Raw genomic sequence first — 26,293 nt, 5'->3', positions numbered from 1 at the left:
AAGCTGTCACTGAAAAGTATTTATTGTGCCATTATATCAACATAATCTTAGTCTACATTCATTATAATGGCACCTTTCTGAAAGACAAAAGGAAGACAAATATCAGTAAAACCTGTAACTATATCATTAAAGAATCCCACTCCTGCATACTTCAGTTTACCTTCTTCTTTTCATTTTCTGTAGGTTGTGACCTCATCCCTGTCCAGTATCTCAGATGGGGTGATCCCGAACCAATTGCAGCAGTTGTTTTTGCATGTCTGGGTCTGCTGGCCACCTTGTTTGTTACAGCTATATTCATAATGTACCGTGATACTCCAGTGGTCAAATCATCCAGCCGAGAACTTTGCTACATCATTCTAGCCGGCATCTGCTTGGGTTACTTATGCACTTTCTGTCTCATTGCAAAACCTCAACAGATTTACTGTTACCTTCAACGAATTGGCATCGGCCTCTCCCCAGCTATGAGTTATTCTGCTCTAGTAACCAAAACCAACCGCATTGCAAGAATCCTGGCTGGCAGCAAGAAGAAAATTTGTACAAAGAAACCTAGGTTCATGAGTGCCTGCGCCCAACTGGTTATTGCATTTATCTTGATATGTATACAATTAGGCATAATTGTTGCCCTCTTTATAATGGAGCCACCAGACATAATGCATGATTACCCAAGCATCCGAGAGGTCTACCTGATTTGTAACACCACCAACTTGGGTGTTGTAACTCCCCTTGGATATAATGGATTATTAATTTTGAGTTGCACCTTTTATGCATTTAAGACAAGAAATGTTCCAGCTAATTTCAATGAAGCAAAGTATATTGCCTTTACAATGTATACCACCTGCATCATTTGGCTGGCTTTTGTGCCAATATATTTTGGAAGCAACTACAAGATAATAACCATGTGTTTCTCAGTGAGTCTGAGTGCCACGGTGGCCCTTGGCTGTATGTTTGTGCCCAAGGTCTATATCATCCTTGCTAAGCCTGAAAGGAATGTACGCAGCGCATTCACCACATCGACTGTGGTCCGCATGCATGTAGGGGATGGAAAGTCATCTTCAGCTGCAAGCCGCTCAAGCAGCCTGGTGAACCTGTGGAAAAGAAGGGGATCATCTGGTGAAACCCTTAGGTAAAGTTTGCTAATGTGGGAGTGTGGGGAAGCAATTATGATCATCTGAGTGTTACTAATAGTGGAAGAACAAAGGGAAATGTATTAGTGCCCTTTGCCTCTGCACTGGGAGAGGAGTGAGTCCTCTCTCCCACATTTGTAACGGTTTTGGGTTTGATTTAGTCAAAACACTGTGCAAAAACAGGGGGCATAGCAATGGGCAAACAATTACAAGGCTGGAAGTACTGGCTGTGTCAACTGTACACTTAAAGTAGGGAGGGAAACAAGATCTTAGGAGAAAAAAACAACAGAACAAGAAATATAACTCATTGCCTTGTCCTGAATGCACCCATTTACAATCTCTTTCCCTTGAATTAATTGCATAGTTTCTGTATTTTGCCTCTAGTCACAGCAGTAAGACAACAGGGTTGCTGCTAGTGCTACATAATCAAGGAGGGGTAATAAACGCAACTGGCATCGTGAGCAGCCACTCTTAGGCGGCTGAGGATTTGTTTCATATGACTCTTCTGTTATAACTTTTATCTCCTATTCCCTTGATTTTCCTTTCTTGTATTATCTCTTCCTGCTTTCTTTCTTTTTGTCCTCACCTATCTTCTCTTCTTTACCTTTCTTGATACCTTTTTCTGTATTCATCCTCCTAACTCCATCAAATTCAGATCCTCACAGGTCCAACTCTTGCTACCCTTCCTGCCATTGACCAGATATTCCCTTGTGAGATATTACTTTATTTCTTCCCAAGGATTTATTTGAATTTCGTGATCATGAAGGCGACTTGTATGTTCAGTATATAAAATTTAAAGTGAACACTGAAGAGAAAGGAGAGCTCTGGAGTGGAAATACTCTCTTGCTTCATAGAGCGTGCAGAAGTGCACCCAGCCCAATGCTTCATTTTCATCTTTTGATCCCTTTCACTTTTGAGATGGGTGCTATGGGGATGATTTGGGTTATTTAATTGCTGGCGTAAACAAAGAATTCTGCCTATATGAAAGTGCAGAGAAAGAGTTTTGTCATTCCTCAGCTATATATGTCTAGCCTGGAAGTGACAAGTAGCTAGATTTTCCTCCTCACTGAAACACACGTGAATATTAGGATTCATAATATGAATATTTCCAGACACGCCATTGTTCACAGCTGGAGCTGACATGCAATGATGGCAATTTGTACTTCCATTTTCATGTGAACCACAATTTAGACTTGAGGGAGGATTTTATTAGTAATACCTGCAGGACAGATTATTCCAAAGTGATGATTTGTTTCTGTCAGATTATTAGTAATGCTTCTCTTTCAGTGACTTTGAATTGGTACAGAAAAGGCCAGTCTGTTACAAGATATTTTATACCTATGATCTGTTAATAATGGTATCTTCCAGTTCATTTCCAGGTGTAGAGTAGGATGCTATTTTAAAATTATAAATGCTTTATCAGTTTAAGTGATGGTTACCTGAAATGTCCTTTTCTACAACCTCTGTATGCCTGAATGACCTGAGGTGTTCAGGCTAGAAGCCCTATAACCTCTTCTGGGCCAGCTAAAAGAGGCATTATTCATAATATGTCCTCAATAAGAGGGCATTCTTCCTCTTTGAGATCATTATTATTTTCCCTCACTTTTTTACTAAACAATATGAAGTTATAGATGATGGGAAGATCTTGGGCTTGGGAAGGATTTGTTTGTCATCTATTAAGGCCCAGTTTTGAAAGATATTGCTCTAAAATCTTTGGTTTGTTCTGAAAAGTAAGGAGTGTACCCTGCTATTAAATAGCCTAAAAGATAAGGTGTATTTTCTTCTTTTTGAGGACTCTGTTTCCATTTCTTTATATCCCTCAACGTGTAGATAACACCTGTGGTAAAGAGTTACTAGCAGAATGCAATAGACCAACATTGACAGTGACTTCTTTTTCAATAGCGTTGTCTTGGAAATGTCTTCAATTCTGAGGAGCATTGAGAGTTCCTGACATGTGTGTGTAGGAATGAAAAAGGCAGCACAAAGCTGATATATCCACATATTTACCTAGATATAAAGAACTAGAACATTTCATCTGAAACCTAGAGAAAAACTGCCATGTCATCAGCAGTGTTCATCAACACTTAAACCTGCAACAAAGAAGACACTCCTAAATGCATGTGTCTGAATCCTCAGCTGGTTACACTGATGGTGCCAGTGAGTTAGCAATGCTCAGTCAGTGTGTGCCTGAAGGGTCTGGGAATCCAAGAGCAAATTGATTCCATCGATCATGGGAAATTCTCTCTAATCAGTGCCTATTTGATTGCATGTAAGAAAACAAAACAGAGTCATGAATTTTGCTGACTAAATTTAAAATACTGATAGGTCTGATACCATCTCAAAGACAGAACAGAAAGCCACTTTCAGCTTCAATTCCGCTTACTGTTGAGCACGAGCAAGCAGAGTCTGACCATTTTACTTAATATTCAAGCATTTTTTCAAAAAAATCTTGTTGCACAAAGTAATATTTTTCAAGGTATTATTCAGTAGAATGCTCAAAAGCTTGTTTGGATAGTTATTCAAGTAAACACTGAAGGACTCAATATCAAAGGAAACATGCACTAGAGATACATGGCATTATTTAAATAGCTCAGAGGGGTTTTATTTAAAAGAGGGTGAGTCACTGTTGAATTTTAAAGAAACATGCTATTTAAGTCACCAGTGCATAGAGCGGCCCTATCATTAGCATTTTGCTTCCTGACACTAATTTATAGCACAGTGTAGTATTGCATCAAATCATTGTCAAACAGATAATGCCAATGCTCCATTCAGAGCTTTCACATCAGCTGCAAAATGACAGATAACAAGACTGTTTTTGCCTAAATAAAGCAATGCATCTGTTAGAGTCCTAAATGACTTTTTCCATGGGGTGTTCTTCAATTAAGAAAAATCAGGCAAGCTGTGTATGTATTGGAATGAATCTTCACATACTGAAATGTGTAGAGGGAGAGAGTAAAACCATTCATTACTTAGTGAAATGAAAACCATTTCATATAGGGTATTGTGCTTCAGCAGTACTCACCAAATTTTATTCTACCCTCATTTAAAAGTAAGGCTAACAAACCAGACATTATCAGAAGCAACTCCACAAAGAAGAATGTTGAACACTACCTAGCTGGAGTCAAAGCCACACAACCTGTGTAGAGAGGCAACTGGGCCTTCTGCTTCCAGTTTTCTTACCAGTTAATTTCACAGGGACTAGGAAGGCCATAAATAAATTGAGCAAAAATCCATCTTACCTTAAGGTCCCAGGAGCTATTATCCCATAGGCTACATAGTCCTTTTGCAAGAGTCCAACATACAGGGCTAATTTATCCTCTTCTCATTCTCAGATAACTCTCTATTCCAGGTAAGATAAGGACCATATATTTCTGCTACAAGAGCCGCTGCTATGGTATTTCTAGCCAGGACTGCACACCAAAACATCTCAGTCATGCTACCTTGGCCTGGGGGATAGAACAGATGTTCCAAAGTCTCTCTTACATTTCTAATACGTTAGCCCTGGATTTGACAAAGTAATTTAACCACTGTAGGTGTTTATCTCTTCTGAAACATGTCTTTAAATGGCCCAAACCACACATGCTCTGTTTTCCAAGCTAACATATACTGACCCTTTAAGCACATGCATCTCCCTCCACCTGCCTGTAGAAAAGTAATTTAGCTTTCCTTTAAGGTAAGTAATTAACTGCTCTGAGCAACCAGCAAAGTGTTAAAAACACCCCTAAGCACTCTGCCTCTCCCACACGTATGTACTAAGCAGTCTTAAAAATACTACCAATATTTTTCTCTCTGCCCTTTCATTGCTCCCAACTCTTCACAGCACAGCCAACACTCTTCCTCTCCAATTCTCCCACTGTTGGTTGTGGATGTCACAGTGGTTCCTGCCCTCATCTGCTTCTTTTGGAGGTCCCCAACCCACCTTCAGGGTTGCTCAGTTGCTTCAGCCGCAAACTCTGCACAGTTCCAGCCTGTAACATGTTACGGGAAAACCACGAGGAACCTGGCGTCCTTCTGTAGGTCAAGCTGTGACCTCGACACAAACAGCAGAGCTGTTCAGGCAGTGAAGTGGGAACCTCTGAAGGAAGAGTGAGGTCAGAAAACACCATTGTAATCCCAAGGTAAGGCGCTCTGCTGGGAGATTAGAGACTTAGTTCATATGCATTCCCCTTTATTTATTTTTGCAGTGACAGTGAGAGGCAGAAGAAAGGAATTAGGCAGCTGCAGTTTTTTTTAACTGCCAGTTGGCTATTGTCCCTGTGGTGATGGAGGAGGCTTCCTCTACCACCTTCTCAAAAGACAGAAGCCCGTAGGTGCCAAGTACAAACCAAAAGTACTCTCCTGAAACAATACAAGACATATTATCATCTTCCAAATGAGTTAGGATTGCTGAAAGTAACTATTCACTTAAGCAAAAGGACTGAGCAGTACTTTCAATCTGTTACGCAGGTAGGTGGGTATGAACACTCAACAGGAAAGAATCATCACCAGCAAAGTCAGGTAATGTTAGCCATATTCAAGATAGATACATTGGATGTTTGTGGTTCTGTGCATAATTCCTCCAAACAGATGTGAACAGCACAATACTAGACCACAGAAAAAAGAGGCACATTGATTTCTGCACCTTATCATAGGCTTTCATCCACAGCAAGTCACAAATCTCATTGAGATTAAAGCCTAATAGCCCCATGTGGCAGTGACTTTTTATTGCACCTGGATTTACTACAAGGTGCAGTATTTCCTAAATAATTAAACATAAACTATTGCTGTCAAAGCAAATTAACTACTCGTTTGTTTTTTAATGTATTATCTTGGCCTCTTAAGAAGTTTGTCTACCACGGTGTAATTGCAGAACTGGGCATTGCTCTGTACACATCTGCAGAAGTGATGGGACTGACAGCTTTCATTCAGGAGTGGGCATCCCTTGCTCTAGTGAGCCAGCACTCACGTTCAGGTGAACCACATAATTTTTGTTGCATAAATCACTATTAATTTTGCTTTTCCTTACTCAGCTTAGACAAAGATGCTCACACATCCACCTAAGAGGCAGGTGCCATTTTGGGGTATTTTTTGTCCTTCTCAAGCACTACACTGGTACAGTAATAGCAGCTTGAGGAACCAAATGCCTGCCTTGCACAGGCTTCAAAGAAAGCATTCAGATGTTGAGGCTCATATGCTGTTAATCACTGTTCCCTATCTCCTATGAGGAAAACATGATAAGGAAGGTAGATTTTTCCACCCGAGTGGATTCAGCCCCGGACCACCAGCAGCTGTAATTAGTGTTTACACCAGACAGTCCCAAACTGTGCCATAATGAAATAGTTTGGAAACAGGTGTCTACCATCACACTGTGTGCTCTCTTTTCTGCAAGGAACAGCTGGTTTTCCCCCTTATCTCTTCTGTGTCTTTTTCCCTCTTATGACTGACTATATCTGTTTTGGTACAATTCAAACAGGAGCTGTTTTGATCCACAAAATAAGAAAAATATGCTTGGATCAGCCTAGAAGCTGCCATTCATCGTTTAAAAACATTGCAGTCTAAATATTGTATCATACATCAGCACATCACATCTCAGAATCAAAATTTTGAGATTAGTTTTTTCAGAATCTTGAATTGAAATTTCTCCAAAAAAGCCACGCTTTTTTCTCAGGAAATTTTTCAAACATTCCTTCTAATTCTGAATTTGATTGAAATCCATTTAAAGCACTGAAAAAACAAGTGAACCAAAAATTTCAGGCCTGGACTAACTTGAGTAATTTTAGCTGTTACAATAACTTCTTCAAGGTCTGACTACTGCTATATTGCATCATTAGGAAAGCCCCGGGAAGACACTGAGTTTCCAGACAAATGGGAATCCCCATCAGAATAAACCTCTGCCACTGTTACACACAACATGCCAAGGGGCTCCAAGATGCAGTTCATGCGGTTCCCATTGCCCAGATATCAAATTTTGACCAGCTAAAAGCCATATCCATGAATAACTGGATAGATCTGAAGCCATGGCCATCAAGTTGTGATCAAGTGTTTTTAGAATATGTGTGTGCGTATCAGCATGAGGATTGCAGATGTAAATGTGAGAGATTCAAATTCCCTGTGCCTCAGGAAGATGAGTTGCCTGAGAGATGAAACAGGGCTGCTATTTGATATGAAGCTTTCAGTCCTGTAAAGAAGGAGTACAAGAACAACTGGGGGAGTTTTGTGGAAAGCTGAAGCTGGCTCACATTCCTCACGTGTATGCCCATTGAGAAAGATACTGATCATGAGTTTCTGCCACAGCATATTCTATTGGGACACATTTCTTATATTACAAGTGCCAATTTTGTCTTCATTTATATGCAGCTTGAACAATTTCTTTGACACATTTTGAACGATGATAGAAGAACACTTCACTTCTCTTCCAAACTAATTTGTAAAAAATTTTACTTACCAGACTTTGTCAGGGCATGGGTTATAGGTTCATACTCACAATTTTCACAACCAAAGGGCTGAGATACTCTTGGTGAATTGATTGGTCATATGGTACACTAAGACTAACGCTCCATCAGGTCCATTGCCTGGCAAAAGACGGAAACCACAACTTTCCCCATCCGTAGAATAACAGTCACAGACTTCATAAAAACCTTGGTTCTGTAGTTTCTGCAGGTAGTTGCACTGGGTTACTCATAGAAACATGAAACTGAATGCAGAAGAGGTTGTAACCTCACGATACTGAGCTCAAGACTGGTGTATCACCTCTCGTATAAAGTTATATCAGCAGCCTGTCAGTTCTGCCAGCACGGATTGCCTTCCTACTGGAGCCTGGTGGAGCCATTCTGTCTTCTATAAAATAAACACTGATTGGAAAAGGCAGGGAGTTGTTTTCTAGCCTGGTGAAAAGTACAATGATTTTTAATGTCACACAATGTCAGAGGAGAGATTCCAACCCAGGTGTCTTTTACCCCACAAGTGCCCCAATCCATCAGGCTTTTAGATTAGCTTTATACTAAAAGACCTTTACAATTCTGGTTTTATTTCACTAGCAAAAAAAAGGGACTTTATTTGAAATCCTGAAGTTTTATAGAATAGACAAATAATTTATTGGTGACTTTTAGGTTTTTTAATCAACTCTTGTGTGTATGGAGAACTAACAAGGAGATTATTGAAGAATGTGAATCAGGAGAACTAATGGTTAAGAAGTTACATTATAGAAATGACTGGCACCATCCCTGAACTGTAGCAGTGACCACCTTTTAGCCATTGTTCATCTCAGAGCAATAAATCCCAGTGGAAGCTGAAAAGTGAAAGCACTGCATAGAACAGGACCAGAGATTACTGTAAGGCAAAAGATGTCACTGAGAAATCATCATGTACCAAAAAATAAGTTAATTTCTACAGATGTTTAAGGGCACCATCGACTACAAATTGCACCACAGTGCTTAGATGGCTTTGTACTATGAGACAATGGCAAAAAAGCGAGGGTTAAACTTCTTACATGACATAGTATCATCAGAGAAGGTAAGAGTTTGCATGAGGTGAAGTTTTGGCTCAATGGGTATTGTTCTTATTTAAAAAAACAAAATCCAGCCATAGCGATACAACAAGATATTGTTTGTTTGCTTCATAGCCTTGCTAGAAAAGAATACTGATGCATGCAGGAAAAAATATTTGACTCTTCAGAGAAAGTCATTACCCTTTTGACTGATTAGTCTGCATTTATTAATGAGTCAGTTCCCAAATGTATCATTCAGAGCTATTTTAATCTAATATACTACAAAAATTTAGATTGAGAGATTACTGAATGGTTTGAGTCCTTCATTTTTCCCTAAATAATTTAGTCTTGGTGTCTTTTTGGACAAGGTTGATACTGTGATTAATTAAACTTCAAATATTGTGAAATGACTGAAGAATATTTTATGAAACTCAGTGAAAGGTATTAGTTCTGAAAGACTTTGATAAATTGCTGCTAATACATTCCATCTGTATAACGAATTGATACTCTTGATGCCCTGATTACAATGATTTTTTAATTTGTGTACAGTGCTAGTGTTGTCTTGAATTTTCCCCTCAACTTAAATTTGATTAAAATACTGAATGATTGATACAAATTGTTTGGCTGCATTAACTGAGCACAGGTATTCAAGCCTAATTTTTGGAATTATTTATATTAAGACAGTGTCCCCATCATTTTGAACCAACTATCATAGCTGAACTGCGCAAATTATATTACATTGTAAACAGTTCCCTGCCTACTGTTACACAAATATGCCCTAGACTGCAAAATGCAAGAAGAGAAGAAAAGGAAGGAACAGAGAAGATGGGATCCAGCAGTTTCATATTTTTTTAGGGGAAGAAAGAACTGAGGAGGAGTTTTCTATTTTTAACAGCAATGCCTACCCCTTTTACCTTTTTTCATCTTCAAGCCTGTCTCCCAAAATTCTGATGACAAATAAATGTCACCATATATTATATCAATATTGACCTTATCAGCCGTGCTGAAGAGCACCCAGACCAGCCATGCAGATGGTCTCATGTCCATTAGCATGCATGACGTAGATCCTGTTGCAAACTACCATCTGACCTGAGCACAGGTTTGTCGACTAAAGGAACTTCTGATTCTTTCCAGAGCAAACTTTGATATGAACTGGCATTGTAATTAATTTGACAAACAGAAGACTGGGACATCCACCCTCCTTCCAAGGTCCAAACAAGACATGAGCCAGTCTGCCACTGTGGAAATACCTGTATGAATTGTAAAGAATGGTATTTGTACTTGAATACTGAAAGTTGGTGTGGACTGGAATTTCAGCTGACTTAGAACTGCATTTGGTTACAGATGTTTTTTAATAACGGTGACTGAAATTCAAGGAGGGTGTCTGTTAAAATATGTAAACACAAAACTCTCTTTTAATTTGCTGTAGTTTCGACTGTAGTATTATATATTGCAGTGATTATCCGGTTTGCTGCCTTTTGATGAATTATAACACAATTATACATTGCCACAAAAAAATCAAGTCATTTTACAGTCCACTATCCAATAATGAGGTAGTAGCAGAAAAAGAAAGGTTAAAAATCTAATAAAAAAGCACTAAAGATGCAAAGTATTAGAAAACAAAATGGAGTTAAGATATTAAATATACAGCATAACATAACAGAGCCAAGTAATAAAAAGCATTGAAAAAAAGAAACTTCTTTCTTATAAGTCAGCAAAACTGAAAAATGTTGTGTTAAACTCGATGCCAAGGTAAAGCATTGCAAAGCAGGCGCCCATCCACCCATGTCACAAACCTAGAGAAGTTTCTAACATTTAAAATGCTTCACAGCAAATGAGGTGTAGCTTCCATTTTCAGCATAATGAAGGAAATAATGAATAAAAATAATGACACCTTCCTATGGCATCTCTAGTTATACATACCTGAAAAAGAGAGGACAGAAGTTCAGCATAGTGAATAGAATGGGTAGAACAAGAAGTCTTTTGTAAATAAGACCCTACTGTACAAAAATCCTATACAATGGTTTGTCCAACATTTCAGAAATACCCTTTCTGGAAGACAGTAAATAAATGTACTGGTAATATTTTGCTATCGGTCTAATATTCCCTTGAGCCAGTATAATGCTTTGTATATCATTCCATCAAAAAAGTCATTTTAATTCACCAGCTGCAATTATATATGATTGCTTAACTAGAATAAGCTGTAAAAGAAAGAAAAATACTGTTGCATTTGAAAAAAAAATAAATTGTGAGTTTGGCTTTAAAGTAATTTTGCTTGCTGAAATTGTGCTATTGAGCAAACAATGTTTATATGCTGATTTTTTTTTAAAGGAACAAAAAATGCCATGCTTAATAATATATAATTTATTTCAGCCATTATATAAATGAGGAAATGTCACACAATAAGCTGAGACCCCTTTGAAAGTATTCAGTGCAATGTGATGCAATGTCAAGATAGCATGACCAATCTCACAGAACTGATTTTCAAAAAGCACAGTATGTTTGTAGTTCAAAGCAGCCCCTACAGAAACAACGCTAAATATTTTTCATATTTCATTCTTAACCATTTATGCAGAATCTTCATACACACATTGTCCTACCTAGTCTAAAGGCCAACCTTTACTGCTATGAAATGCAAGTCCTTCATCATTTCTTAATATCAAGACTAAGTAATATTGCAGGTGAAAAATACTACTTGTATGTAAGATCTGACAATTAAAATATATAACTGGGTATGGAAAGGTGGATGGCTTTGTACCATTCAGTAACCTGTCCAAGTTCCAGGCGTAATCACATTGAAAAGACTCTGTAAAAATGATAGAAAGCAAGAAGACAGTATTTCATCGATACACTGTAAAGCTTTCTGAATCCCCTCTCCTCTCTTCCATTAATTTCATCTTCCAGGGCTTTAAAAAAGTCTTGCTTTGGGTTTATTCCAAAATAGACAAAATGAGAGGTTTGGGGTTGAAATAATAGATATTACCTGCTTTGATTATTGTTAACATGTGGGGAAAAGCTTGATTCAGAAAAAGTTTTAGAGACCTAATGGTATTTTCAGTATCTCAGACCAAAAATTGGAATCCCATTAATTAACAAGGATCTTAGGAATTAGTCACTGCAATGCTGAACTTAAGTCCCCAATACGTGATTAGCCGTTGCCCTACAATGAGATTTGGTTGTATAACCTTTCTCCTCTTAAGTGTTTCTGTGGAAACATCACTTTTTCCACCCTTGCAAGGTACAGTTTCATCAGGACATTACTCCTGTGTCGATTAGAGCTACTCTGTTCCTTTGGGGCTGACAGTGCCAAGCACACATTTGGTGCTCAATAATTAATAACATTTCTGCACGACAGTATGAGATTGCATTTGAAATACGGATTGATGACAGCTCTCTGTCTCCACACAGCAAACTACCTTTGTTTTGCATTGCATTAAAAAAAAACAAAGATATCCTGAGATAACTTTTAGTTAGTTAAACTTTTTACTGAAAAAGAAGAGAGAAAAACCCCTTACTTCTAAGAGTAAAAGCCAGTTTCTAGTTGATGGGATTTTTTTTTTCAGAGGACAGATTACCAGAAATATCTACTTTTCGCTATCGCAAGCACTTGTCTTTTGGGTAGTCTTGCTCAACCGGTATAGTGTGGACATTTTAACAGAATCTGTGTACTACTACCCACATTCTACCCATAGACTATTTTTCAAGGATTTGACTAAGTCTTTGACCAAACCATACAGAAATGTGGGCTATGGCACATCTTCTAGGTCTGGCCCACCAACATCCTCCAGATAGGGAATATACTACCATATGGAATGGACTGCTGATCAAGGCATCCGAGACCCTCTGCATGGAAACCAGGAGAGAACAGGGGCAGGAGGGACAAGAGGACACCTGGGTCTCACCCTAACATGAAGTCAGGACCACCAGGATACCAGCATCTGGTTCTACATTGTAGGCATAGTCTAATAAAGTCCATATCTGAAGACCAGCAGCTCTTGTCAGTACAGGGCCCACACCTTCACTGGAAAAAAGAAAAAGTAGGGATCTACACATTGAAACTGGTTTCTACAGCATTGTAGCAGATGACTATTGGTCTCATTCAGAATGATGATTCCCATATTTCCCCTTTATTTCCCGTAGCATCCATTAATTTTTGTCTACAAGAGGAGTTTTGTTGGAAGGTGAAGAAGGCAAGGAAAAGGTCTAACAGTCCTTCAAACACGAGCAGTCACAGTGGTGTTTCCTGCCATGTATCACATGTACCTTGGGTTCACTAAAAGCCAAGGCAGTACAGACATCGTTTCTCTCAGCCCAGGAGTAAGTTTTTTTCTCTCTACTGATCCCCTCTGAAGAGTGCAGAGCACTGCTGTGTAAGAGAGAGTGATGTGACACAGTATTTGGCAAATGGACAAGCACCGCAGTGATTGAATTACTGGGAATTACTTCCCAAATTTCCTGTCACTGATCAACATTTATAAAACATATTAGTATGTATCATTAAGCATTTTTCTTAAGACAACTCACCCCTGTGCAAAAAAATGACACAGCCCACAATGTCACACCCAAAGACACCAAAGAAACACTGAAAATTACCCCAAATCTTTTAAAACCTTCAACAGAATTTAGTAGCTGCCTTTCTGCACAGAAGCAAAGTCTTGTCTCTCTTTTCTAACCAATATATAGTCCTGGAATTGACAATGAGACAAGAAAACTATTCTTGCAAATACTGCTCACACTGTAGTGTTTTATGCCTCCTCCATACACCAGCTGAAATACCAAATTAATTTTCACATTAGCATTTTTTATGACAACTGCAAAGAAATGTTTGAGGGCTTTTTCTCTCCTCAGATTAAATCTTTTAAAGCAATCCTTTGCTTTAAGAACCAGGAAGGGGACATTTTTCTAATGCAAGACATTCCAAGGCAAAATTGTGTCCTTTATGTGCTCTGAAAGCTGAAAACCCTTTTTATGCAGAACCTCTGGTGTGCCTTTCCAGATGTTCACCAAAGATGTTTGCAGCTTCCATGCACTGGTTAGGTGCACCTTCCACACTAGGAGGCTTGATTAGACTTTGGTCACTGTTTTCATAATTACATGGATATTTAGCACTGAATGAATGGCAGTGGAGCAGTTACTACAGTTCAAGGCTTTGAAGCATTCTGTGACAACATACTATTTCTGATGGTGTAATTTGCTCTTGAGTGGATGGAAAAACTTGAGACATGCATAATCGTCTCCACTGACCTTCACAGCAGTAAAATTTATGCTGATGATTGAGGAATGGGCAATTTGGGGGGTTCTTTATCTGGGTCATATGCATCCTAACCAGGGGTTCTTCAGGATGGAGTTACCAAGGACACTTACCTCTTGTTTCCTTCTGTTGGCTACTTTTTAGTATTCAGCTTATTGGGAGCTTTTAGAGACTCCAAATTCCTTCTCTTAGTCTTGACATTTTCTCTTTCTGTCTTGCTGGGTGCAGACTATCTCTTTTGGTTACCGGGTCTAAATGTAACTGCGTTTCTTTCCTGTTCTTCCTAAACTCTACTTTCTTTGATGTTTGACACCTTCACTCCAACTTTATTTCCTTTTCTTTCTTGTGAAGTTTCTACACATTCTTTTCTCTTTGCTCTTTCTCTCTGGCTACCCCAATTGAATTTGTATGATCTAGTTTGACTTCCTTTGTGTTTTTCAGTGAATTTACCTACTCTCTAAGCCCCTCCACTTTTTCCTCTGCTCTAGGTACCGACTTGCATTTAATATGTATGTCCTGCGTGAGCTTCATGCCTATCTGGGAGCACGCATATATCGCACTCTGGATTGCCTTAAAACCTTGGTAGCCAGTCCGCAAAGCTCCTGTTGTTCCTCCTTTCAGTAAGGTTATAATTTGTAAATGAAAGGACTTCTCTGCACTGAGCACACCTCATTTTACTGTCTCCGGTTCACTCTCAGATTCACTAAGCTTCTTCCTCAGTTATTTATGCAATTTACACTGCCTCTGAGGATCTACTACAACTGCATCCAAAGTTTATCCTCACTTTGTGTGTACTTGGGTTATTTCTCTTTTACAGGATTGTTCTCTTCAAGGTACCTTTTGCTTTCTAGATCAGGTTAATGGACAAGCAATAAATAAGTTGTTTATTATGTAACATTTGCAGTGTTAAAATGTACAAGCTTCCCCACAGAAGTGTGTTAAATACCCACAATGCAGCTCATAGCATGTGGGAATGGGATATCACAAACTCTTTGAGAAGACATCTGCAGGCTTTTTGCCCAAATTTTATTAAAACATTCAAATAAGTATTTCAACACCTAGCACAAGAATTTCTACAATTAGGGTGAAATCACCACTGGGAAGAGAGCCAGCATAAGACCTCTTCAATGCTGACATCCCAATTAAGTGCTCAGAGAGTAAACGATGACCAGGTCTTATCCTGGTATCCTATCCCGGGGTTAATTAGATCCTCAAGTATTAAACCTTTTATCCAAGTGAATTTTTCAGCCAAGTGCAAGGTACGGTATTTAAAACATTCATAGTACTGCACTGGGCTCTAGGATTGGGGTTGATTTCACTTGACTTTATGTCTACATCTCAGCAAGTCAACTAGCCTGCTTTTATTGCTAATGGAGAGAGGAAGACCCATTCACGACATGAACTGTGAGCCCACCCAAATTTTATCCAAGCAATCAACTACACTGGTGCTTGCTTTGACAAGCAGGGGAACAAGTCAAGTGTTACAGAGATGGACGATCAAAGAAAAAGATTGTTAGGACTGAAAACGTGGCCACTAGCTGATTTCTCACTGATCCTTAATTTAAGTGTTGTTTCCCTTAAACTGTTTAGCCAAACATTTTGGTCTAACTCCAAAAAAATATTAAAGACAAAAGGTTAGCATGTTATTTATTCTGTAGAATTTTTTAGCTCCTCCTATATATACAAAAAAAAAAAAAGAAAATTATGAGAACCTCTCCTGCCTAGCCCTGTTTGCTTTAGCACAGGTCTGGGGTTTTATGCAGCTATTCCACCGCTCCCACGGCTGCTTTGCACTATATACCCCACCACTGCCACAGTAGCATTCATGTGCATGGCCCTTTGCACAGCAGCTGTCACAGAAAGCTGAGCACACAATCACTTCTTTCTGTTTGCTCCTGTTGTTGTCGTGATTTATTAGGTACAAAGGCAGGAGACTGGCCCCGCACAAGTCGGAAATAGAGTGTTTCACCCCAAAAGGGAGTATGGGGAATGGTGGGAGAGCTACAATGACCAGGTAAGCAAACAGCAAGTGGCCTTAGGGCAGTGTGATATGTCTGTGAACAAGAGGAGCAGCCTGGGACAATGCCAGGCTCGATCCTCTGTCTGTAATTCCTGTGCATCCCATACAGTATGTTTAGAAAAGAAAAAGAAAAAAGAAAGCACGTGGCCACTGCTGATTTCTATGTTCCATCTGACCACCAAAAAACCCTGCACTGTGTTCATTCAAGTGATCCGAACCACATGTCCTGTGTGATGTTGTCGTAATATGGTGCTTCGGGGAGGAGAAACCATAACCTGACTCATTAAGGCAGTAGAGCAGATGAAGCGAGACAGCATTCAACCTTGGAGTGAGCAGCCCAGGACTCCTCTGGAATGGTGGTCCTGCTACATATTAGGGGTTACGTTAGCTCAAAAGAGCTTTTAAAAGGAGCAGAGAAAAACTGATTGATGAAAACGTTTTCAATATGAAAATGTTGGTTCTTCTCAATCAAAATATCTTGTGGCAAAGTGCTGAGTTTTACAGTGGTTTTAAGGAAAGGTTTCAAACTAATTTTAAATAGAGTTCAGAACATCTTTTTCATAACTTTCTCCATTTAATTCAATTTATATATTTATTTTCAATTTTGTTTTGGCCATTATATATTGCATGACATTATACACCATTGTTACAATTTTAATGAATATCAAATACTACATTTTTTCAGTGTTACTGGGATGAACTGTTTCAATATGACCATTTTGATGTTTTTGTATTGAAGTATTTCAAACTTTTTAATCCTGTGAAATACTTGGAGATTTCAGCTATTCATCTCATTTTGAGTCCGGTCAGATTTCCAAATGTTGAACTCTCACATAAGACAGAAAATCCATTTCTCCAGACATCTCCCTTAATAAATGAATAAGCCTCATGTGTCACAGACGTTTATAAATCTTTCATGAAACAATACTCTTAATAAGCATCATATCATTGTGTTACATTCTACTACAAGTTAGAAGCATTTTGTTTACCATTTATTAAAAAAAGATCTACTCATTTCTTACTGACCCTGTAAAGCATTTATAAATGTAACCTTAGAGCACAGTATGACCAAATCATACCTTTACTTTTCCCAAGTGTTACGTCACAGGTGCATTTTATCACTGCAGGAGGGTGTTCAGTGAAACACTTGCAGTGTTATGTTCCCCTTGGGTACAACAATATTCACTCACGTACATAAGGCTATCAGCTATAATGCCACATAGCACACACCTGGGGGACTCCTGCTGTTTAGGTAACTTCAGGAACAGTCATCGATGAGTGTTGTACAAAATGTATACACGCCTGTTATTTTTTGTCAGCTGGGATTCTGTTTCTTGTCTGTGTGTTGTCTGGAATTTTTTTTCCTGCATTGCATTGCCTTCAGTGATATTTATTCTTCATTTAAAACCTGTCATCTGGAGTCAATATATAAAAGAACTTTGAAGAGAAGAAAAGTACATGTAAATGTCAAACAACTGTATTTTGTTGTACAGTATTCAGCTCTGTTTTGCCTGGCCATATATATACACTTGAAAAACTTCTTTTTTATATCTTCACAGTGAAGAATCTGTTTGCATTCCAGACTGTAATCGATCTGAGTCAAGTAGAGAGGAGAAAAAGGTTCCTGTTAAAGAGGATGCCCTAACAGTCAAAAAGACTGGAAACTGTGTCAGTCTAATAGTTCCACAGCAAGACTGTCAGCTGCAAGACCTACTCAAACAGTTAAGAACACCTGCTGCTTAACAGAGAGTGCAATTGCATTTGATGGCTGTGTTTTGTTGTCTCCAGCCACAGTGTCCTGGCCAGTGGTCCTTGTCAAATTTCATGACCTAAGCAGAGTTGCCACTGAATAGCCTGGGAACCTCCCAGAGAGAACGTAGATGTTTGCACAAGGGAAATTAGGGGCCATTCTCCTGTCTCAGTAAGTATCAGACCAGTGCTAGAAGTCACTAGGATGAACCACAGATGGGAAAAGACAGATGCAGGGATCTGACCATTTTGAATAATGAAAAAAATCATGTCATCTCACGGGATGAAGAGGTCCCATGATACTGACCAAATCCCACTTACATCCTTTCAGTCTAAAAAATGCTGTGTGATTTCATACTGGGCAGTATTGTTCAGCTCATGTTCTCAAATCCCTCGTGCAATATTATTTTTCTGTTCCAACCCTAGTGTGGATATTTTTCACATCAGGGCCTAACTATCTCTGTACATTAGTCTTACAAATGGCTTGGGATTTTTCAAGATGAAAAGTGACATAAAAATAGCAGTAATGGGTACACTACATGATGCTTTCTAAGGCTATTTCTGATTAAGAGAAGTTACTACATCCTACATCACCTGTGAGCATCATTCACATATATCTGATAAAATCAGTTATGGAATGGGCTGTTTTATGAGGCTTTCACAAAGCAGGCATCACAACATCATTTTTTTTTTGCATTTCTTGCATCATATTTGCATTTCTGAGTTGATTAAATGCAATGAATAAGAAACTGCTTAATAAATCACAGAGTAATGTTTCTGCTGATAAGTCTCATATGCATAAATACCTCTGTAATTATTTATCAGGCACTCCAAACACCTGAAATTCTCCAATTTTATGCTCTTTGCAGAGGACAGAATTCATATCAACCCTTGACTCTGGATATACAATTGGGAGAGCTAAATCTTTCTTTTCTTTCTTTTTTTTTTTCTTGTGCACTACTTGTGCTCCCAATTTCAGGGTCAGGTAAGCTGATGGTTCCAATTTTTCCCAGTTTTCATCTCATACCTTTAGCAAATTATCAATGAAGAAAATGAAAAAACATGTTGACTAAGCAATGTTGAAAGCATCTTATAGCTTTGTGCATCAGGAAGCAGAACTCATAGTTCAAGAGGTGGCATTGTCGTCTCTCCATCCTGTGAATAGGATGCTCCAGTGGAGAATAGATGTGCTCAGAGACGCTTGAAGTGACATTTTTCAGACGAGAAGCGAAACCCAGCACTAGCTGCCTTAATTAACAATTGCAATGAGGTCACAGTAATAGAGGAAAGAAGTTACATCTGGTATCAAATCAATTTTTGCATTTTGGGTCATGATAATAGGCATCCTAGAAATGTATCATTCAGATACCAGACACTTCATTTTCCGTTCTAACAAGGCACGCTGCTGAAAGAGCTGCCAGCATTAGCATCACTGGTGGCTGCCCTGGGAGGTCATTGGCAAAGATTCTGTCCATCAGCTCTCTCTCACTTTGTAGTTTCTTTCATCCTTACACATTAAAGTCATTCATATAAATGTCAGCTGTGATTTTCATGAAGAAAGGAGGTATCAACAGATTGCAGTTTGTGGAGTAATATAAATAAATGTCCTTGCTGTTGTTAACAGAAAACAACTCTCTTTGTTTGAAAAATAATTGCAAAATATGTTTACTTCTAGACCTTGGGACAGGACAAAATGCATTTTTGCCCTGTATCATTCCTCTTTTGTGTTTCGTTGTTATTTATCTCCATAGAACAAGCAACATGGGAATAATTTAAGCTAAATTACTTGAATGATGATATTTCACTAGCAGGCTATTTGTGTGTGGCAGAATTGGCTGACACCCAGGGAAACAATTATATAGGTATGTAGAGGTTTCCTTAAAAGCTGTTTAAAATGAGAGGAATAGCAACAACATAAACCATTACCGTGGTAGAACTGACCTAGTTTAGACACCTTAAAGTTTTGTCTCCAGTTTTAGCCAGTCATCCAGGGTGTCCCACAGTCCCAGGAAAAACTATGACTCCTTCATACAGGTATACTGGAGTTCACCACTTCAACCACTTATTTCGTTTCAATGTTTTTAGCATGTTGCAAGGCACTTGTTGCAAGGCACTTGCTGCAAGGCACTTGCATTCTCCCAAGGATGAAGAACTTGGGTCACTACAAGCAAAATGTATATTGATCTGAGATTGGCTCAAGTGACAAGACTGGGGAAACAAAATACACATGTGCCTGTGCTTGCGTGCATCACAGGCACACACACAGATCACGTCTTATGTAGAGTCAGTATTTAATTAAATCTACAGAGAGCACAAAATCCTTTTCAGGCAGAGTAATTATACCATAGAGTCTTTCATAAGGTTCCAGCAGAGGACTCTAAAAGGACAGCAGCTTCTTACTGTTTATTTTGAATAACAAGAGTTGTCCTTGGCAGAAAGTTGTATGGACTAAGTTAAGTACAGAAGTTTATCCTGCTTACCGTTGTCAGCTGCTTCTGTGGATAAGACAGAAGGACTTCTCCCTTAAAGACAGCAGAAGACTGTCCTTAAGAAACAGGCTTGGCCTGCACAGTGTTGGAGCAATAACTTAACTACATCAACTTCTTAAAAAACAAGATATTGCTTCCAGTTTGAATGCAACACTCTACTTCAGCCACTGAAACATATAAGCATAACTTTGCTGCCAATTTTAGCTCAATAAAATTTAGACCAGTGTTCTGAAATATGAACTTTCATGCATGGACTTATTAATTAAAGAATTTTAAATCATTCCTTATTATACTCATGTGAGGACAGGTTGAAAACAGATCATATAGGCCTCCATCAAGTTATTGTCCAGTATCTGTTTTCAGTTGTATCATTTCAAACATGGAATCAGACACTGATATTGGTACATGATAGAAAACAAAAATTCCCTTAAATTTTTGTATTATTCTCTATTGATTCCCCTTATATTCCAGTTTCCACTGGTGAATAATACTATGTAGCTATGCATTCTAAGCTTTCTTAGAAAATAATAAATCCCATAATTTTAAACTGATTTTCCTATTACATTTAAAGATATTAACAAGAGAATAAGTGTCTTTCAGTAACTGTCCCAATGCTAGTCCCTAGGCACTCATCATCAGAGTTAATTTTAGCAACTTCAGGTAATTAATAAGAATGGCACCCTTGCTGAAATATGAGAGTTTTCAGCTGCTGTGACTGTCAGTTCCTCTTTCTGTTTTTCATTTCTTCTGCATTTCCGAGGAACTCACAAAACACATTTGCTTTAAAAGCATTTGGCTAACGAAACCTTGGTGGCAGAGCTATGCACCATCTCATAGATAATCGTACCACAGAGCAAGACATGCTGAAACAAAACTTTTGCTACCTCAACCAAAACAAAGGACAAAGTGATCTAGTCTAGACAGTAAAAAAAAAAAACAAACCATGAGTAAGGGGAGGGAAACATTTTTCTTAGCAACTAAGTGTATGAAAAGCAGTTAATATCCCTTATCAATACAGAATGAGGACCTAAAGACAAAATTTAAGTGACCCTAAAAAGATTAAGTAAGGGAAGAAAATGAGAAACAATACTAATTGCTATTCTGTCAGCAAGTGGACAACTGGAGGGGAAATATTTGAAATATCAGAGACTTCAAAAGCTCTCTTGTTTATACCACTTTCATTCCTTGTACATATTATATCATGTCAGGTCTAGCAGGCTGCAAAAAAGCCTAGCTATCAAAATGAAAACAGCTTTTAATAAAGAGATTGGAGAAACGATTAGTATGACTGGTTCTGAGGAAATCCTTCTCATATATAAAACTGAACATAATTAACCTGTAGTGAAAGAAAAGAAAAAATGTGCCATGCAAAAGGTTTTGTTTCACAAAAAAAAAGTATTTTGCTAACATTTTGGTTTGGAAATTATGTCACTGACTGATTGGAGTTTGCTCTTCTCCAGATATGACCTGTATGTACTCTGCTCTGCTCTACTCAGCGCAATGTCCCAGCAGAAAAGCAGAGTGGGGTAGAAAAATGTGCATTCAGACAAACTTAGCAGTAGAATTCCTTTGGGAGCTTAAAAGTGTAATTCTGCTGTTGTCATGTGAGGGAGCCAAAATCTGTTTGCAAGAAAACTCTAAAATTTCACTGACCTAAAGTTTCCCATCATCAAAGGGTCATGGCAGAGCTGGGCATAAAAAATGTAAACTATTACATTAGTGGACCTCATAGTCTATGTCTCTGATCTACCTTTATTTCTCTATTTTTAAATTGTGTGCATTGCAGTGGTTTCCAGTTAACTTGACAGAGTAGCAATATGCAGTTAGAGCAGAATCGTAAAGTACTATGACTGGAATTTACCCATAACCTGGCTTCATACCAATATATGAAAACAAGGGGTGTTCCTTTCACAGAGATGACAAATGATTGCACGCCTCAGTCCAGGGTTGACTTTGTAGTAAGTAGGTGCAGCATGATAAAGTGGATGATACATTTCTGAGATAACAATTCCAATTATTGCTGGACAAACTACTAGGGTTTTAACTGTAGGATTCATTCCTTACTGATAAATTGCTGCTTGCTTCCTATTCAGTTTTTTATATCAAGAAATTTGCAATGAACAATGGTCAAGTCTTTCAGGCCTTTGCACAAAATTTTCACCAAACAGCCACTGGGTCTCCCTTAGAGCCTTAGAATCTCTGTGAGAGCCACACATACAGCCTGATTACTCTTGGGCACAGTGCAAAGGCAGTAAACGAGCACATCAGCCAAGACTGACCCAAAACCAAAGTGGGATTCAGGGGGGCTGGTGACAGCTGCTCCACTGAAGATTTAACTGTCAGTTGCCCTTGCCCAGGGCTGGACGCATGCCCAGGTTTCGTCCTTTTCCTTTCCCCAGGCTCCTCAGCCTCCTTAATAATTGTCTCCTGAACCGTGACCAGGGAGTGAGTGACATGTTCCCTTCACAGCCTCTTACAATCTGACCTTCAGTTGACTGAGAATGTCTACATGCAGTTAGTGTTCATGTACGCACTTAAAGCCATAAGGTTTGAACATCTGTACTAAGCCAGTGCCCGAAGTCAGGAGGGGTGCTAGAAAATTCCTCTTTCTTCAGGCAAGTGTTTCTATTTGCATTGGCTAATCCTTCATGTTAATGGCATTTATTTCGCCTCTGTGGCAGGCAGGTCTGTCACAGATCCCTCTGAGCTCTGAACTCAGCAGGAGTTAAGAGACCACACCAGGGAGGACATCCAGGACTGGAACCAGGCCCTCTCCTTCTGCCAGATCAAAGTTACAGGTGCCAGTCACCCAGCCTCCTGGTCCAGCTCAAACTCAGCAGGAGCTGGGAGGAGGTCTCATGGTCATCATACCAGAACTAGAGGCAAGATCTCGCCTGCCAAAGGATCCAAATCCGGCTCCTGCTGCTGGCACCGAGCTCCCACTGAGCTCAGGACTCAGCATGACCAAGGAGCCAGGGCTCTCAAACAGCTCTCGACACCCACGGACTACATGTTCCAGTGAGAGGGGCATGCAATCCTCAGAGGCAACAGTTTTCCTCTGAGGTTGTTACAGAGGTTAGTGGCAGCTCCCGTTCAGCTCAGAATCACATCCACAGAGATGCAAAGGGTCAAAGTGATCAGTGCTACAGGTTAGTTTTTGCTTTTTCTGCTTGCTGTGATTGAGGTACAGCAAAAGGAAGGGGTTGTCTGAACAGCAAGTTACAAGCCACCAGCTGTTCTCCCTGGCATTTTGGGGGTAGGTGTGTAACAGGTAACTTCTAAGATCCAGATAACATCCTAGTGATCACTGCAGCAAAGGGGTGAGCCCTTATATACTCATACAGATCATCTCCCAGTCTAGCCTCTCTTAAAATACCCACTGGTTTACGTTGTGTTTGTCTACTGGATTCTGTCGTGCTGCTTTTGAAGGGGAAAGCCGTTGGCATATGTTGTGTTACATGATCCATCATAATTCCATGTAATGTAATCGTGGATGTGAACCCACAAGAAGGTTTTGTTTACACTCAGCACACAACTTTTTTTTTAGATGACTGGAAGAGCTATTAAACTGATAGTTCATGGCAAGCCTCCACATGAAGGCTGGTATAAAGTCATCTGTGTTTAATAAACTATGTGTCTTCCAAACTGTTACACTGCAGGCTAACACGTGTGAGTATATCTATTTCAGGCTTAAAAAGCAAACAAACAAACAACAAATTTGTGATACTCTGCCAGGGTCTCCAATGTGGTTGTCTTTCCAAAAATCCTAAATGGCTGTAGCAAATGTTTTGGAAACCAAAGCAAATTGTTTAAAGTTCTGTTGCATTTTATATATATATGATGCTTATTTGTATGTGGAGACTATGTTTTTCCTGTTGACATCATTTCAGAGTCATTGTTTGTTTCAGCTAAGAAATATTTCTAATGATCTTTCTTAATCCCAAGAACTATAGGTTAATGTATGTATAAACAACAGCTCATCAACCTAAGGAAGATGTAAAAGGAAAGGAGTGGTTTCATACTACGTGTTTACAAGTGCCGCAGCTGGCTTTCCTTAGGTGACAAGAGGAGAAAAATAAGCAACTTTGATAAAGAGCAGGGGATGGTGGGATCTGAAGAGAAATTACCCTAAGAGGACTCATTTTGCGGAAGAGTGGAGCAAAATATTTACTGCTGTCTCCAAACTCAGATCACCATGAGGAGATGCTTGTATAGCTTTTCCATTATTTCTTTCCTACTAGGAATACAGTTTATTCTCTGAGCTGACCGGCAATTAAAAAAATTAAGTCTTTAAGCTAGTGGTGGCTAATTTACCAAGTACCTTGATGAAGAAGTCACCCATTAGAAGCATCTCTCCATCCACAAACAGAATAGACCCTTTCTGAGTATTGCTCCAGTACTTCCAAGTACTGGAATACAAACAGATTTTTTTCCCAGTCATAATGGAATACACTTCTCCGTCTCCTTGTCTACACTCCCTGCCCCACACCAGGAGTCCATGGTCATCCCCCTACACCAAGCTCCTTACTATTCAATGCTCCCAGGCCAGCCTACATACCTGCCCCCTGCAACCCAGCCAGTCCAGGTCTCTCAGCTATTCCCTTCAATCACTTACCTCTTCCTCACTCCTCCATGCACCCCTCAGTCCCACAGCCCCCCTTCCTCACTGCAATCCAACAGAAGGGAAACCATCAAGCTGCTCCCTCCCCCAGGATGGACACTGCCTATGCCCCGAGGGCAGCAATAGAGGGGTCAGCAGTGGCCATGAACTAGCACAGAGTAGGTCACATCTGGATGCACAAATGGCCTATGGAATGAGCTGGCACACTCTGCTTGTTTTCCTGGAACATACAGGTATAAATGATAGATATAGATATATCGCAACAGATAGAAATAGATGTAGATATAGATAATATAGGTATACATGGAATAACAGTCAGCTTTATGAAGAATATAAGCTCTGGGACACCACATACTTATGGTATAGGTACAGTGATTACATTTTTAACTTTGTTGCAGGTTACCATCTTATCTCCTTTCTGTTTACAGCTCTAATGGGAAATCAGTGTCCTGGGCCCAGAACGAGAAAAGCAGCAGAGGAGCACACCTTTGGCAGCGGTTGTCAATCCACATCAACAAAAAAGAGAACCCCAATCAAACTGCAGTGATCAAGCCTTTTTCTAAAAGCACAGATAGTAGCCGACATAGTAGCAGCGCTACATTTCCTGAGGCCAGTGCCAAAACGCTTTACGACGTTTCAGAAGCGGAAGAGCAATACCCAGCTCAGTACCGACCGCAGACTCCCTCACCTATCAGCACCCTGAGCCACAGAACTGCCTCCGTTAGCCGAACAGAAGATGATGCCCCTACCTTCCAGTCAGAGCCTCCTCAGCGAAGTAGCTCCTCTCAAGGTTCCCTCATGGAGCAGATCAGTAGCGTGGTTACTCGCTTTACAGCCAATATCAGCGAGCTGAACTCTATGATGCTTTCAACAGCCACTCCAGGGACAATGGTGGCCACTCCTCTCTGCTCTTCGTACCTGATTCCACGGGAAATCCAGCTCCCTACGACGATGACCACCTTTGCAGAGATCCAACCGCTTCCTGCCATTGAAGTCAACGGCGCTTCGCAGTCAGCTAGGAAACCTTCAAATGGCAGCATCAAAGAAGGCACTTCAGAGACCCCATCAGCCAAGCAAGACCTTGAGGAGTTGGTAGCTTTAACTCCTCCTTCTCCTTTTAGAGACTCCATCGATTCTGGAAGTGCATCTCCCAGCTCTCCGGTTTCCGAATCAGCTCTCTGTATCCCATCCTCCCCAAAGTATGACACGCTCCTCATCAGAGATTATACTCAAAGTTCTTCTTCGCTGTGAATGTAGTTCAAGACAACGTTGGATCTCAACAACTACAAGCAAGTAGTGAGGGGAAAGCCAAGCCTTCAAGATCTCCAGTGTTTACGCAGATAGAGTGAGAGGCATCGGGTCATCTTGTGAGAAATGGAGAGGAAGAAGAGGAATTACTTGAGAAGTGGAAACATCAGATTAATTATGCTGTTTTAAAGACAAAATGACTCTTGGCAGATTATCGTGGCCTTAAAAAAACATGGGCTTTTCAGAAACACTGAATCTATTTTTGAGGGCTTATAAGGAGTCTGTTAAATCAGTTACATACCAAGTGCTTTGCTTTAGTATTACAA

General features: G+C 39.6%; 1 protein-coding gene across 3 annotated transcripts in view; it reads left to right on the top strand.

Moving 5' to 3' along the window:
* Nucleotides 1–25,970, top strand: part of GRM5 (glutamate metabotropic receptor 5) — a 274,277-nt gene extending 248,307 nt beyond the window's left edge. Inside the window, exons 7-10 of one of the 3 annotated variants that reach the window (XM_059816093.1) lie at nucleotides 184–1,123; nucleotides 15,759–15,854; nucleotides 17,420–17,581; nucleotides 25,148–25,970. In XM_059816093.1, coding sequence (XP_059672076.1) covers nucleotides 184–1,123; nucleotides 15,759–15,854; nucleotides 17,420–17,581; nucleotides 25,148–25,970 — 2,021 coding nt within the window. The remainder of the gene's footprint in view (nucleotides 1–183; nucleotides 1,124–15,758; nucleotides 15,855–17,419; nucleotides 17,582–25,147) is intronic. The other 2 variants (XM_059816101.1, XM_059816107.1) reach the window with 2 other exon arrangements.
* The last annotated feature ends 323 nt before the right edge of the window (nucleotides 25,971–26,293 follow it).

The sequence above is a fragment of the Gavia stellata genome, chromosome 1 (genome assembly GCF_030936135.1).
Source record: "Gavia stellata isolate bGavSte3 chromosome 1, bGavSte3.hap2, whole genome shotgun sequence".
Lineage (NCBI taxonomy): Eukaryota > Metazoa > Chordata > Aves > Gaviiformes > Gaviidae > Gavia > Gavia stellata.
This window is presented reverse-complemented; position numbering and strand designations above follow the sequence as displayed.